Source organism: Cercospora beticola, chromosome 2 (assembly GCF_033473495.1).
Source record: "Cercospora beticola chromosome 2, complete sequence".
Classification (NCBI taxonomy): domain Eukaryota; kingdom Fungi; phylum Ascomycota; class Dothideomycetes; order Mycosphaerellales; family Mycosphaerellaceae; genus Cercospora; species Cercospora beticola.
In genome coordinates, this window is record NC_088936.1 from 4,509,480 (window position 1) to 4,523,809 (window position 14,330).

Genomic DNA, 14,330 nt, shown 5'->3' on the forward strand with positions numbered 1-14,330 from the left:
CTCAATGCGGTCGCCTTAAACCTTGGTATGACGGCTTGGCTACCTGTTCAAGATTGGCGGTGTTGGCAAAGCTTCTACGCAGGAACTCCAAGGCAGTGAAGCACACTTTCAAACTTGGGACACGTATCTTCCTAAGTCTGGAGAATGGACAACTGAAAGGAACAAGAATCCTGCTGCTGTGCAAGAGAAGTTCTACTACAATAAATTGGAAATAGCAAAATGTCTCGGAATAACGATATTCCGCTGCAATTCACTCATTACTCACCGTAATCACGCCTTGAACATATTTTACTATTAAACAAAAATACTGAAACATTCTGCCGCTTTCCAGCACATCAACACTGTACCAGAAAACTATACAACACATACCTACCTCAAGACCACGCAAAACTCCAAGACAAAATGCCAATCCTCACTCCAGAATCTTTCACCCTCCCATCTTCGGCCTCCTCTCTCACAATCCCTGCCAACTCGCCAGCCTTCTTCATCGCCTATCTCGCATCCAAAGACCCAAATACGCAAAAACCCTGGTGTCCCGACGTTGTAGCCAGTCTTCCAACTCTCGAAGCAACTTTCACGGGATCGAAGAAGCCGACTGTGGCTTTTGTTGAAGTTGGGCAGAGGCCGGAGTAAGTTTGTCTCTCTCCCAAAGAATCAAATAGAGATCTCTGGAGGGAGGAATTTTCATTGTCTGAGATGTGATGTGCTAATTCGAGTGATGTGGTTGGCAGATGGAAAGTACAGACTAATGTCTTCCGGACTGCGTGGAATGTGCATAATGTTCCTACGTTGGTTAGGTATGAGAATGTGGGAGGTGAGGTTAAGGAGACGGGGAGGTTAGTGGAGGGGGAGATTTTGGACGATACGAAGCTTCAGAAGTTGATTGAGGGTGCTGGTGCTGCGGCGTAAGATCAAAATGCTTTTGTTTACTCTGAATGGCGGTCCGCGATGGAGCTCGACATTGTGTTTCCTGTGAAGACATATCTTGCCCCAACAGAGATGGTGGATATCAGTTTGCCACATCTGCTACATCGAAAGACACGACTTGTGCATCAGCAATTCGCACCTTTCCCGACTTCAGTTACCCTTCTTTCCACCACTGTCAACACACACGACTGTCATGGAGATGAATGAACAAATGCCATCCTCGCATTTTGACCACTCCTCCAGTCCCTTCCGGATGGATGTAATGTCTTCCGAAGTGACATTCGCCGCCTTCATCATTTCTGGCTTGCTTCCAACATCTGCAAATATCTGGGCGAATCCTTTAGCCAGTCCTGCACGTTCCATGGGCGAAGAAACTGTCGATTCTGACATCTTGTGACGCGTAATGTCATCGCGTGCGTAGCCAGCAGCAAGGCCGTGCGATATGAGCTTTCTACCAAGCAGGGTATCTGCACCTTTTGCTGCGCCGATGCGAGGAAAGACTTCGAGAAGCTTTTGCATGCCGGGTACTTCGGGATATGCGTAGAAGAGGCCGGAGTCTCCTTCTGTTAGGGAGATGGTTCCGCCTGCTATTGTGGCTCGTTTCATTTGCTTGATTGAAGTGAGAGCGTCGGGAGTGTGCATGATTGCCTGAGGCGTGGAGCATTAGCACATCGTGACGGAGAGCATGAATGAGGAAAGGAGCTTACCGCATGACTGTAGATGAGATGGCAGCCTCCTTCGATAGCTTCGAAGTTGGGTTGAGCAGCAAGTTCGGACAGCTTGAGTGCATCCCCTACAGAGTAATGTAGGTTCTGAACGCCAGTTTGGTTTGCCGCGTCCTGCGCCAGCTGGGTAAAATGTTCAGCTTTCGATATACGTGGAGAAGTTCGTTGCACATCTACCGACCTTGATAGACTTGGCATCAATGTCCATGCCAAGCACCCTAAGACGAGGATAGCGTTGGGCAATGTCGAGAGTAATGCCGCCTGGACCGCAGCCTACTTCGCACACGACAGCACCTTCTGGCAGTTCGTCCAGGATGGGAATGAGATGAGGGACCTGTGGTGCCAGACGCCGACTCTGCATGGCGTTGCGCATGACATCGGAGCTGGAGGCCATCCAGGTATCTTCGCTGGAGGCAGTGGACATGGTGGCGGAGCTGCGGTGAGTACAGGTCACGTTGAATGAAAGATATGAGATGGAGCAGGATGTGGGAGAATGGTGATATACTTGGCCTTGATGTCGGCGGTGGCACGCGGCGGGAGACTGACGCGGAAGGAATCAGGGTGCGGTGGCCGTAAACGGCAGCGATCTCTGTATGAGGGGGTATGCTCGACAGCACGATACGACTGCACTGAGTTGTCAGGTAGGCGAGGCTCATGTCATCGCATCGGCCTTCGCGTAGTATTCCCGTCGTAATATGTATGATGTTGTTGTTGCTGGTCGGCCTCGCGAGATGGAAGTGACGACCCTGCACGGACGCTGATTCTGCGCTTCTCTCATTGGTCAATGCCTGGGAGACACTTCAACCTCACGAACATCGAGCACCATCTCCTTCCTGTCCAGCTCTCCACCACAGCCCGTCATGCTCCAACGAAGCGCACAGAGGCTGGCGCCAGCCGCGAGTCGGCGTATGCTCGCCGCTCGCTCCTACAGCTCTTTCGCCACCGACAACACGATCCCCACGAACAGTCCGCAGCAACCCCAGCGGCACTCGCCCGTCTCGAGCACCAATGCTCTCCCGACTGTCGCCCATGGAGCGCAGGACGAAGCCCTGGTCGAGCAAGTGGAAGATGGAGAGAAGAAGCGCGTGATGCAGGCGCCAAACCGAGCGGGCATTTGGAGCAGGAGCCAGAAGCCGCGGGCTGAGGCCATGGTTGGGCCACGATTTGAGCAGACTATTATGGAGGACCAGGTGAGGATGAATCCGACAGCAGTTGCTGGCCATACCAGTGTATGAAGCACTGTGGAGCGCGAGCTGACAGAATATTTCAGCCTCGACCACTCGCTGCCATTGACCTCATTCACAAGCAGCCTGTGAGATGGACCAAGGAGCGTGTTGTATCCTGCGACGGAGGAGGTGGACCACTGGGACACCCAAGAATCTTCATCAATGTGGACAAGCCACAAATCTGCATGTGCACATACTGTGGTCTGCCATTTGTGAGTCCGACCTGAAGCCGGCATGCGCGCCTTACTGACTGTGTTCATGCAGGCACACGAGCACCACCGCAAGCACCTTCAGAGCTTGCCTCATACTTCATACCCGCTCGAGCCGATCAATGATGCTGCACAGATTCCAGCGGGAGATCTCAATGCTGGAAGCGCAAGGACAGGCGCTACCACGCCCTACCAAACTGTGACCGGAGAGCCATACGGTCAGAGATAGAGAGCACAGTCCCAGGACTGAGGTATTGTAAATGATAGCTTGAGATGTCCATGTCTCACCCACCTGCGACGATTTTCCTGAAGTGACGTGAAGTCTCACACTGTACTGGCAACTTCGACGAGCCTACCACGCCTACTGACGCTGTTTACGACAGGACTTATTTGTATAGCAGAAGCGGTTCTCACCAGATGCACTTCGAAGGCGAGAGGAAAACGAAGTCCGGGCTGTGGACACTGATCCATGACCCTGTCTACGGCGCTTTGTGAGCTGTAGCCAAAAATGTGCAAGTCAGAGTCGTCCTTGACCCATCACAATGGACACGTTCACCGTAAAGCATGCTCTAAATCAGGAGTAATAGAGTAGCACGAGGTGGTAGAAGCAGATGCTTTACCTGCTCGTTACGAGAACGATCTGCTGTGCAGTGACTGTTGGTCAAATATCCAGCAGAGCAGAGAGTCCCCGACGAAAATGACACTGCGCAGTGTAAACTCCACGAGCTAATACTCGCAACGAGTGTTTATCATATAAATCAGAGAGCGAAGTGTGCTGTTGCGCGCCTGCCTACTGATGCTGGCTGCAGCTAAGCGGCGCTAATGTACTAGCGGCAGTGCACTCTCGCAAACAGTTGCTCGCAAAACCAAAACTTTCTGCTCGCACATCTGCAAATTCTTCCTGCACGCCAACCAATATCAAGACGGACGGCGCGCATCAGCAGCATGTCGAACAACAACCCAAGAAAGCGCACTCTCGAGAGTGACGTCTGTGCCATCGACGACAACACTCAGAAGATTGTCACCGCGACGAATGTCACAACCAGTGCATCCCGAACGATGCAAGACGACACGGAGGAATCCAGCGCTCAGTCACTCGTGATTCCAGCGGACAAGCTTGGAAAGACCGACACTGGGAGGACACCTTCCATTCAGCTTGGCTCTCTCGCTGTCGAGATTCATATTGACATCGCTGAGCACTGCCACGATGAAGACTTGTGCGCGCTGCGCCTGGTTTGTCGCAGCCTTGCAAAAGATAGCACAGACATCTTTGCCGCCCGCTGCTTCTCAAAGCTTGCTTGCAACATTAGCTCTACGACTTCAGTCAATCGTCTGCAGGCCATCGTCGCCGTACCCGAGTTTTGCAGACGAGTAAAATGCTTCTCAATCTCCGCAATTTGTGGTATTGATGCTGTGCCTTCCGACGGAGTTTCGTTCGTCGATGAACAGGCTCTTCATGCACTTACGCAGTGCTTCCGTTCTTTCAAGGAAGCCGATGCAGCCAGAAGCATTCGCATTGAGGCTGGAGACGACGGACGCTGCTTCGAAGCTGCCAGTTACGCATTGGGTATGTCAAGCCTTGGCATCGACTCGCTGAGTTTCCTTTTCAAGTGTTCGTCAGTGACTGGGCCAATTCCTCTCGCATCGTTAACGATGCAAAATTGGGAAGGCCTGTGTTCACTCTGGTCGAAGCTCAAAACTCTCAAAATGGGAATTCTGGGCACCAGGGAGAAGCTCGCTAATCAACGTAATGGACGATTTCGCCAGCTCTTAGCGAAAGCTACGAGTCTCAAGTCTCTTACCCTGGGAAACGACTATCATGCCATGAGTCCGGTGCTGCGCTCTGTGCAGGAGCTGCTCCCTGTGTCGCCGTTGCGCCAACTGAAACTGGTCAACGTAGAGACGAAATGGGATGATCTGATACGTCTTCTCGCACACTATCATCGCTCACTGAGGGAACTGACTCTATGTGGCGTCGAGATCTTCAGCGAAGCAGAGGATTTATGGCCTAACGTGTTGAACCAGCTGGAAGGCATACTGCAGCTGGAAACCTTCGAAGCCGATCAGTTGTCTCGTGTGACAGTCTACGAGGAATATCTTTTCGGCATCGAACCACGTTGCTCGCAAATCCATTACGTTGGAACTAAAGAAGAAGTCTCGGCGCAGCTGAAAGAGCTGGCCACGATGGGATATGAGGTAAACCGCTGGGCAAGCGATGTCGACGTTGATGAGAGATTCTCGCTCGATGAGGATGAGGAAGCTATTGATGAAATCATCGACTGGCGCGTCGAACAAGCTTGGGAGGGAAGTGGATATGATCACGAGTAGCTTAAAGATGAGGCGGAACAATGGGAACTTGAGACTGAGCTACCGAATGGAGATGATGCTCTCGTGGACGGAGATTGAAATGGTTGTCCTTTACTGCAAGGCTGGGTGGGCAGGCGGCTGGCCATGGAGTCAGCTCCAACGTGGTCCTGCAGGCCATGGTCAAGCCAGCAGGTCAAAGAAAGCGGTATTGGTGCAAGTCTACAGCAGTAGCTGCTTCTCTTCTTTTTTAAATGAGTTCGAGTCGATAGAGTCGTGTACGAGAATGGTGCGTAATGTAGCGAACGATATTGTACGCGTTTCAACTTTGCCACTCTCTTGAAGAATGCCCCTGCTCCGCACCATGAGATACAATCATTTTCTGGAAGTCATGCAGTACACTCGTGGAGCGTCCTCTACACGATTGCATAGGCGGCATAGTAACTCCAGGAACGACTTCAGCTGACACCCGGCCCGCTTTCTCCTCTCCAGCTGTCACTGAAATTCCAATCCCAGGACTCTACTGGTGTGCGAGGACCTGCTCCGGTAACTTAATATGTGCTCTGATGACTACGGGGAGAAAGAACACACGGCAGTGATGCGAAGTCCAAGCGGAGCGATTCTGGAGTGTCGAGAAGATGGCATTGTGATCAATACATTAAACCATCCGCCCAGGAAGAGGAGATGGAGACGACCTCATCGTAGCTCGCTCCAGCAGTCTTTTGCACGTTGGTCTTGGAAACTCGAAGATGCAAATCGTAGATCTGTGGGATCATGGTCGAAATCTGCTGTTGTATTGTTTGACCCCTGTTCTGGTGGGGGAACACATTCTGAGCTGAGCAAGATCTTTGTTGTCCCATCTCCTGCAGCTGGACTTCGCGGCTTGCTATCCGCCAGTAGAAGAGGCGAAAGTGAAAATAGCGGCAGTCTCGCGCCTTCACTCGGCTGAAGGAAGGACTCGAGCCCGGGGAGCATCACTTCGCGCTTGCCTCACTACTTCCTCCTCTGTAAACAAAACGTCGCCGTCTTTGCTTTCCAACTCCAGAACAAAAATGTGCTGGCCGTGCACAGAGACAGTCTGGTTGGAGTCGTCGCCGCCGCCGCCGCGCCGCAGAAGACGCACTCGGAAATTGACAATCGAACGCGAATTGCGCACGTCCCACGCGAGAGCGGTAAGTGTCTTGCCTCATTTTTGCCACTCCAGCACCCTCACTTGCACGATACAAACACAAACACCTCCATGAACCAACCTCTTCCCCTCTTCACGCGACAACAAGTCAACCGCCAACTTCCTCTTCCACCCCAACCCGTCTTCACCCACCGTCATCAACGAAGCGCATCCACCATGTCTGCCACCGGCGACAGCGAGTACGAGCATTGGCCGTCCGACAAGAAGTACTACACCCAGCCGGCCAAGCCCGCTCCAGGCTTCGATGGCAACAACGGCTATCACTCCCACTCGTACCTCATGCCCAAGGAGAAATCTCGCTCGCCAGCTCGCGCTGACTCCAAGTCCCCTCAACCACCCGTCGTCTCTTACCCACAGCCCATCTACTACGGCTACCCAACTCCGCAGATGGCTCACCCAGGCGCACAGCAGTACTATTCGCACCCTGTGCCAATCTACACCGCTCCACAGGGCTACTACCAGCCGTACCCAATGCCAGCTCCGGCCGGCGCTCCAATGCCTGGCGCGCCAGGCGGCCACTACTACATCCCAGTCGGCGAAGCGCCCAAGGCAGCAGAGCCGGGTCCGACGACCAACGCCTGGATCGGTCGCACTAAAGCCCAAGTCGATGAGGACAACATGAAGATGGCCAAGGCCGAGAAGGTCTACGAGCCGCGCGAGTTCGTGCCGAAGATGGACGACAGTCAGATGTGCTGGGTCGTCGAGCTCGACAAGACCAACACCTTGCGGTATGTCTCGACTTCTGTAGCTGCTCTTGAAGTGATGACAAAGCTAACGATGTGGCAGCATGTTTCGTGAGGCAAAGGAGCTGACTGGATACTGGAAGGAGGATCCACGCTACCCGAAATCGTTCTACTTCGTCCGCACCGAGGAGAAGGAGGAGTGAAGAGAGGCATGTTCTTGCGCCCGAAAATCGGTTGCCTGGAGCTTATCATCAAGTCTTGGGCACGTTGCAGAAGCGATTGGAGAGCGGCACGATGTGGCCACGTTTGGGAAGGGTACTTGGAGCTGCACGATTGTGAACAGCAGCTTGAGTAATGCTGCGAATCACATGGTCTGAGCATGCGGCACACGAGATGCTGCTACGGCAAAGTATGATGAGTGTTTTATGAATGTGAAGAGCTTGGTTCTCTGCCTTCTTCTCCCTTTCCCCGAAAAGCACATTCAAGCTACGGCGCTCCATAACGTCGTCCGAGACACAAAACCGACAACCTCAAAGTGCTCACTGTCCCGCCGTGACGTCAGCTCTGAAGAACATCACTTCCAATGCCCTTCGACACAAATCTGCGCAATACCTGCCTGTTCCTGTCCATCTTCATCCTCGCCTTTTTCCCAAACATCTTCCACGTCCTCCTCCTCCCACTCACCTACCCGCTTTCCTGGCTGGTTCCCGACTTCTCGTCAATACCGACGCCCAAGCTCCCCACCTGCGCCTGCTGTCCACCAGCATCTTGCACACCGAGCACAAGTTCCTCCACAACCACAACGATGTCCTGGACACAAAAGACCTTCACACTCCCTTCCAAATCCCGCGGCTCCTACCTCATCACGAACGACATCCTCTCCTCCGTACCCGAAATAAAGAACTACCGCGTCGGACTGGTACACCTCTTCATTCAACACACTTCATGCGCGCTCTCGCTGAACGAGAACTGGGATGAGGATGTACGAGCCGATATGTCCGACGCTCTCGACCGCATCGTACCCGAGGATAAGAAAGGAACGCTGTACAGACATTCGTGCGAGGGACCGGATGATATGCCTGCGCATGTGAAGAGTGCGTTGGTAGGAGCGAGCGTCAGTGTGCCGATTAGCGAGGGCAAATTGGCGTTGGGAACGTGGCAGGGAATTTGGTATCTGGAGTTCAGGGAAGCTAAGATGAGGAGGAAAGTTGTTGCTACGATTCAGGGTGAGAAGTTTGAGGGGAAGTGACTTGCTGGAGAGAAAAGGGGAGAGCTTGATGGACAAATGGGGAGGCTTTGAGGTAACGAGAAGTTCGCAAGGATGAGAGTGTGGACGGATGCGAAGAAACGCACATGATACGGAGCCATCGCTAGTGATGGTCATGAAGGGTGGAGTGTGAGAAATGGATTCTTGCGACACTGCTACATTCAGGTATTGTAGCTCCAAGCGAGCTCTGGAAGTCAAAGACCCGAATAGCAAGATTCGCCTGCTCTCAGCCGTGCGATTACAATACAAAGGCCCAGGATGCGGCGCTGTCCTCGCGACAGCTGCATGCGTAAGGCTGAGAACCAAATCCCGCAAACCTCCCAGGCGCCTCCATTGTATCCCGAGCTGCAAGGACAGTTTGTCAGCGCGCAAGTCATCAAATGTCAATGTCGCGGTCCTGACACCCAGATATTCCATCGCATCTTCTTGCGACTCTTCATTCAAACCGGCATCACCGCCCTCTCCCACCATTGCCCTTCAAACAAGCCAGCCTCTGCTGTCCGCACCTTCTATTCAGTCCTGGTCTTCTCGTGGCACCCAGTCATGCTCTCCGCTTCCAATCTGAAGCAGATGTGCACGAATCTGTTCCGACCCACTGGAACTCTCGTAGCTGTATGGCTTGCTTGAGAGTTTTTCGTCAATGTTGACAAGATCCTCGAGGACAATGGAGTCGAGTGTGAGATACTGTCCCATCCGGGGAAGCAGTGTTTCCCAAGGTGTCGCGTGCCCACCTATTGCGACTTGTTTCAGCCTCAGGTGCCTCAAAGATCCTCTCATGTCCGAGATGAATGTTTCTGCGAAGAAGCTTCCTCCAGTCGATATGTCCTTGATCGTCAAGGTATGCAGAGGCAACTTTCGTAACTGGAATCGAAACTGGCCCGCCCATTCTTTACCATTTCCACTGATGATGAGTTCTGGCACGGTCTTGCATGAGGACAATGCCTCTGCGAGCCAATGGCAGGACAGCTTATCCTCGTCTTGGAGGAGGAGTTGTCCGTGATGGCGCACGCTGAGCTCGATGGATCTCAGCGAGGATAAAAGTCGTCGCAGTTCGTAGCGTTGAGCTGCGGGAAACTTGAACGGATACTCATCGAGGCTTTTGCCCGGTTCACCGGTATAGTACATGGGGCACTTGAAGCCCCAGAAAGTGAAGCTGAGGCTTTGAAGAGGATACTTGCTCTCAATCAGCGCCTTGCACAGTGCATTCAAGGCCAGATTATGATGCGCGGAACGTGGGCCTGGCGTTACGCTGACTCGCTTGCACGCGCCGCCATACTTCGAGAGGTTCTTGAAGATGGAGCAGAGTTGCTGCTGCATGTCTGAGAAGGCTGTTGCTGGAAGATGAGGTAGGATAGAGTCGAGTCGCCGAGTTTCGATCTCGATAGCTTCGAGGCGACAAGCAAACACTGGAAGAGAGCTCAACTCTAACAAAGTCTTCAATGAAGCAGGCACATAGCGGTGGCGCCTGACTCGTCGAGTGACGAAACGAGCGGCGAATATGTCGATGGTGCTTCGAGCGAGAGAGGAGCAGACTGCGCGAGTGTTCTTCAGGTCCATGTCCTCGAGGTACCCGGCGATATGAATGTGCAGCTCCGTGGCCAGGTATTGGAAGTAATTCTGGCCCTCGGCTGATGCAGCAGACAAGTCTGTGGAAGACATAGTGACTGCCACTGTGCCCAAATTGGCGCTGGTGTCTGTTCCTATGTTGGAGGTGATGACAACGTGGGAAAAGGTGAAGGGCAAGAAAAGTTGTGTCGGCCTGACCTGGCCCAACCTTCATATGCCCCGCTGATTCACTCGACCTGCAGCGGGAGGTACCCGAAAGCTTAAAGTTTTCCATCGCGGGATCGCAGGCAGCTTCTAAGCTTATCATCGACTGAGAGGACTCGCCGTTTCCTACAGCCACCCTGCTAGTGTTGCTGGAAACAGAGATATAAGGGCGTCAAGTCGCCGAGTTTCGATCACGACGACTTTTATACGACGTGCATAGACTGAGTGGCGCTGATCTGCAACAATGTCTTCTCTGAAGCAGGCACATAGCAGTGTCGCCGGGTTCGAAAGAAACGATTGGCAGATGCGTCGATAATATAATAGAAGAGAGATGAGCAGACTGTGCGAACGTTTTTGATATCGCTACCGTTGCGGTAATCCGCAATCTTGAGGTGCAGTTCCGCGGCGAGCGTTCCCAAGTAGTCGTTAGGCTGGAAGTGGTCTGTCTGGTACAGCGGTCGAGATATGCCTACTGGACTATGCACCCACAGTAACGTTGAGAGGAGTCATTGCGTCTTCGGCTGCATTGATATTGGCGGAAGTTCATGTTGCCGTTTCGACATTTATAGCATTCTTCAATCGATTCAAGCAGAAAAGATGCAGTGGGGTAAAAGATCAGCTTAGAGAGGTTCACGAGGAATGTGCAGTGATGCACGCAGTAAAATGAATGAAAGTCCAATGCGTTTGAAATTTGTCTCCTTTCAGATAGGTGTTTGTCGCATAGCATTCGACTCATAGTGTTTGTCAAGTGACTGAATGATCTTTCGTGTTCCATGGATCGCAACGTGGGTTTCCGTAGTGTTTGCGGCGCACGACCAGCCTCAGAGGCACCTGCAATCAGAATGTGAATTCCGAGGTCGAAGGTACACTGGTATGTGGCTACAAACGGAAACTCGCTTGCTCTGGAAAGCATGAGAGGCAGATTATGATACGATGAGTGAATAGGGTAGGCTATCATTTCCCAGTGTGCTTCGCTACGGGATTAGAAGTCTCTGCCCACCCACATCTCCAATTCGTTGCTGCAGGAGGATATCTCGCGGTCTCAGACAATCAGGGATCTGAGGAGCCGACTTTCCGCTATTCAGAGAGAGCTGTGCATGCGCTCATGTCTCCCAAAGATGTCCAAGGCACTTTTTCGACCGTAGCCAGCCTCGTGCGCTAGATGCTCCCTGTCTAGCGAGAGAAAAGCTTCAGCAATATGGTCAATTTCTCTCTCATTGCAGACGGCTGTAGATTGAATGAGAATCCCTCTTCACGATAAGTGCCGAATCGCTGCGAGTGACCAGATTCGGAGTCGTCGACGTGGAATACGCTCAACTTCTCGAGTTGCATATCGTTTCTGATTTTCCGTAGAACAGTGCGCCACCCATGCAATTCATGGAGCGTGATGTGTGTGAAGCTCAGTTGCTTGAGTGAGCTGCGATAGTGTTCAAGGACACTACAAAGGTCTGCGCTTGACAGGACCTCGCCCTCCAGTTCTAGCGTACGAAGTTGATCTGCTCCCAATGTCTTGTACAAGTCCGTCACACCAGGGGAGCAGTAGGATGTCACAGTGAGATTCTGGAGGCTTGAAGCACTGTTGAGCACACCAATAAAGTCCGTGACTTGAGAAAAGGCGGATGGATCCTCATCGTAGAACAAATCCAGCTCAAGGACTTCTAACTTGCTCCAGACTGTTCTGCGGCGTTCGAGGTCGTCAAGAGACAAGTTCTGTAGCTCGGACGATGGAATGATGTGCACATCGTTGACGTCGATCCGGAGTTTGCGGAGCGCATGGTTCGACCGAAGTAGCGCAGTAGTCAAGCAATGGAGGTCGATAGCAGAGTTAGCTGAGTGTGCCACCACAACTGAACCTGCATCAAGTGCCGAAAGCTGTCGCAGCGCTTCAGCCAGTTGACTCGAGTCCTCCATCTGATGATCTCCCTTCACGAACATCCAGTCCCCCGGCTTGACCCGCGTCTTTCGCTTTTTGATCTTGCGGCATTGTTTTAGGCCGATGTCGAGGCTCAGCGTGGTTATATGACGAGCGATTCTCGGAGTGTGGGCGATGGCGCTCAGCCTGTCCATAGAGTCTTGTGTCAGGCAGTGATAGACCGTGGTGAAAAATCGCTTGGCGAATATATCGTTCGTGTCTAGCGCCAAATTTTGACAGACTCGACGTAAACTCAGCAAAGTGTAGTCATCGCAGTCCTCCACAATGGCAATGTGCAACTCAGTTGGGAGAGAGCCAAAGCCCCTCCTGGATTTTGGAACGATTTCGGTCACGACGTTGTGGGCGACATCGAGTCCCGCGTTCTCCTGGAAGCTGAGCTTTTTGAACGCATCAGTGATCTCCTCGAGGGAGGCCTCCGACTTCCTGCCTTCGGCCATCTTGTGATCCGGCTGTAGCAAGCTATGAGCAGTGTTGTGATGTCCCGTGGGAGTTCATGAAAGGATCGTGAAAGTTCGTGGGACTAATGGTAAAGACTAGCGCCGCTTTCAGGGTCTTGCCCGCAAGTGGAGTGAACGAAGGTGAACGGGGATTCCGACACGGGCCAGGCCGCTTCGTGAGTTGCGAGAGAAGGGCTGAAAAAGCGTCAATGATGCTGAATCGGCTCGCGGGCGGAAGCTGCATAGTCCAGCAAACCGCTTTCAACGTCTCCCCTGGTACCTATGACCCGGAAATGGTCTCCGCCAGATTTCGTCAAGAAGGGCAGCCATCCAAATACGTAAGTTTGCCGGCTCAGTGCTCGTGCCTCGAAGGTTTCCAACAGCATGGCTCTAGCGATCCATTTGAGCACAGCTCTCCATTCTTGCCACCCTTTAACAATGCTGACATTGTCCAAGTGAAGCTCCTTCAACGAGTGCCTCTGAATTGCCAGGAAGTCAAGCAGTTCCAGTCCCTCTGGTCGGCACTCCAGCAACTTCAGTGTCCGTAGACTGATCGCCCCTTGTCTTGACCGTCGCACGTACCAAATGGCGGCTTCGAGATCCCGCAAGTGGTAATTTAGAGCGCCGCGGAGTTCAAGTTCCTGAATTCCCTCTGCGGAGGTGAGAAGATCATAAAGTCCTCGTTTCCACAAGCTGATGTATTGCCATTGCGTGAAATCGATGTGCAGACGTGTGACATTAGACCATCTACTACGCAAGCGACGTATGCCAAACCGAGCGTACGGAAAGGCTGTCAGCCTGGTTGACAGCCAGCAAAGGCCAAGACGCAGAGACGTTGGCTTGCAATGTGACCCAAACAAGAGGTGGTTATTGATATATTTGCCGTCGTGGCCAGGTGTATTACAGCCAAGGAGATGCTCGATCTGCACGCGTGCGCCAAGTCGCGAGAGGTTGTCAAGGGCGGCCTGGAGCATATGCTGGACGGCATCCATGGGCTTGTAGTGGTTCTTGTAAAATTCCTGCAAGCTCTCGAAACATTTTGATCGTAGTTGCACTGTCTCGACGTATCGCCCAAATTCAAGATTCGTGGAGATAGTGTGGAGTCTCTTTATAGAGTCAACCCCGTCACAGCTGATGACGGCGAATAATCGCTTCGCGAAGATCTCGAAGGTGTTTTGCGATAGGGCTCGGCAGACTTGACGCAGATTCAAGAGTGTCGCGTCGTCGCAGCATTTCGCTATTTCGATTTGGATTTCAGCAGGAAAGACGCCGGGGTGTGGCTTCGGGGTGATCGGGCGGGCAGAGGCGTCGAGGGTTGTACTTGTGGTCGAAATGGACGAGTGTGGACATGGCAGGTGGTTGACCTCCATTTCAGCGTGTTCCGGGCAGTGTGCCGTGCTCGATGTTGCTTCGTGGACGCAGAGAGGGGAAAGGACTGAGTGGTAATCTGTGTAAGTTAAAAGTTCCAGCGTTGCTGTCACGTATATTTCCATTCACGGTCCGTGCCGATGTGCTCCGGGTGAAGCTACCACACAGTGAGAGACGAACGCTCCACTATCACACTCAAAGTGGCCTCCTGTGGACCAGTAGACGTCGAGTATCGTTAAGACCAGAGTACGTGGCCTATTGAGCTTCTGCAAGACGATCATGGGCATCCTCG

General features: G+C 52.7%; 8 protein-coding genes across 8 annotated transcripts; 5 read left to right on the top strand and 3 right to left on the bottom strand.

The window, feature by feature from the left end:
* Positions 1–402: 402 nt before the first annotated feature.
* Positions 403–909, top strand: RHO25_003723 (uncharacterized protein; the record flags this gene model as incomplete). Its single annotated transcript, XM_023599208.2, has 2 exons — positions 403–629; positions 732–909. 2 exons carry the CDS (start codon positions 403–405, stop codon positions 907–909), a joined length of 405 nt encoding a protein of 134 aa, XP_023455346.1.
* Positions 910–1,077: 168 nt separating this feature from the next.
* RHO25_003724 (uncharacterized protein) lies at positions 1,078–2,076 on the bottom strand (the record flags this gene model as incomplete). Its single annotated transcript, XM_023599209.2, has 3 exons — positions 1,078–1,575; positions 1,635–1,775; positions 1,834–2,076. The coding sequence occupies 3 exons, from the start codon at positions 2,074–2,076 to the stop codon at positions 1,078–1,080; spliced, it is 882 nt and encodes a 293-aa protein (XP_023455742.2).
* Positions 2,077–2,512: 436 nt separating this feature from the next.
* On the top strand, positions 2,513–3,316 carry RHO25_003725 (uncharacterized protein; the record flags this gene model as incomplete). Its single annotated transcript, XM_023599210.2, has 3 exons — positions 2,513–2,842; positions 2,923–3,090; positions 3,143–3,316. The coding sequence occupies 3 exons, from the start codon at positions 2,513–2,515 to the stop codon at positions 3,314–3,316; spliced, it is 672 nt and encodes a 223-aa protein (XP_023455344.1).
* A 716-nt stretch (positions 3,317–4,032) lies between these two features.
* Positions 4,033–5,415, top strand: RHO25_003726 (uncharacterized protein; the record flags this gene model as incomplete). Its single annotated transcript, XM_023599211.1, has 1 exon — positions 4,033–5,415. The coding sequence occupies one exon, from the start codon at positions 4,033–4,035 to the stop codon at positions 5,413–5,415; it is 1,383 nt and encodes a 460-aa protein (XP_023455345.1).
* Positions 5,416–6,736: 1,321 nt separating this feature from the next.
* RHO25_003727 (uncharacterized protein) lies at positions 6,737–7,466 on the top strand (the record flags this gene model as incomplete). Its single annotated transcript, XM_023599212.2, has 2 exons — positions 6,737–7,308; positions 7,367–7,466. The coding sequence occupies 2 exons, from the start codon at positions 6,737–6,739 to the stop codon at positions 7,464–7,466; spliced, it is 672 nt and encodes a 223-aa protein (XP_023455347.2).
* A 602-nt stretch (positions 7,467–8,068) lies between these two features.
* RHO25_003728 (uncharacterized protein) lies at positions 8,069–8,512 on the top strand (the record flags this gene model as incomplete). Its single annotated transcript, XM_023599213.2, has 1 exon — positions 8,069–8,512. One exon carries the CDS (start codon positions 8,069–8,071, stop codon positions 8,510–8,512), a length of 444 nt encoding a protein of 147 aa, XP_023455757.2.
* Positions 8,513–9,043: 531 nt separating this feature from the next.
* Positions 9,044–10,189, bottom strand: RHO25_003729 (uncharacterized protein; the record flags this gene model as incomplete). Its single annotated transcript, XM_023599214.1, has 1 exon — positions 9,044–10,189. One exon carries the CDS (start codon positions 10,187–10,189, stop codon positions 9,044–9,046), a length of 1,146 nt encoding a protein of 381 aa, XP_023455746.1.
* Positions 10,190–11,473: 1,284 nt separating this feature from the next.
* Positions 11,474–12,670, bottom strand: RHO25_003730 (uncharacterized protein; the record flags this gene model as incomplete). The annotated part of the gene is made up of 1 exon (XM_023599215.1): positions 11,474–12,670. One exon carries the CDS (start codon positions 12,668–12,670, stop codon positions 11,474–11,476), a length of 1,197 nt encoding a protein of 398 aa, XP_023455756.1.
* Between the last annotated feature and the right edge of the window lie 1,660 nt (positions 12,671–14,330).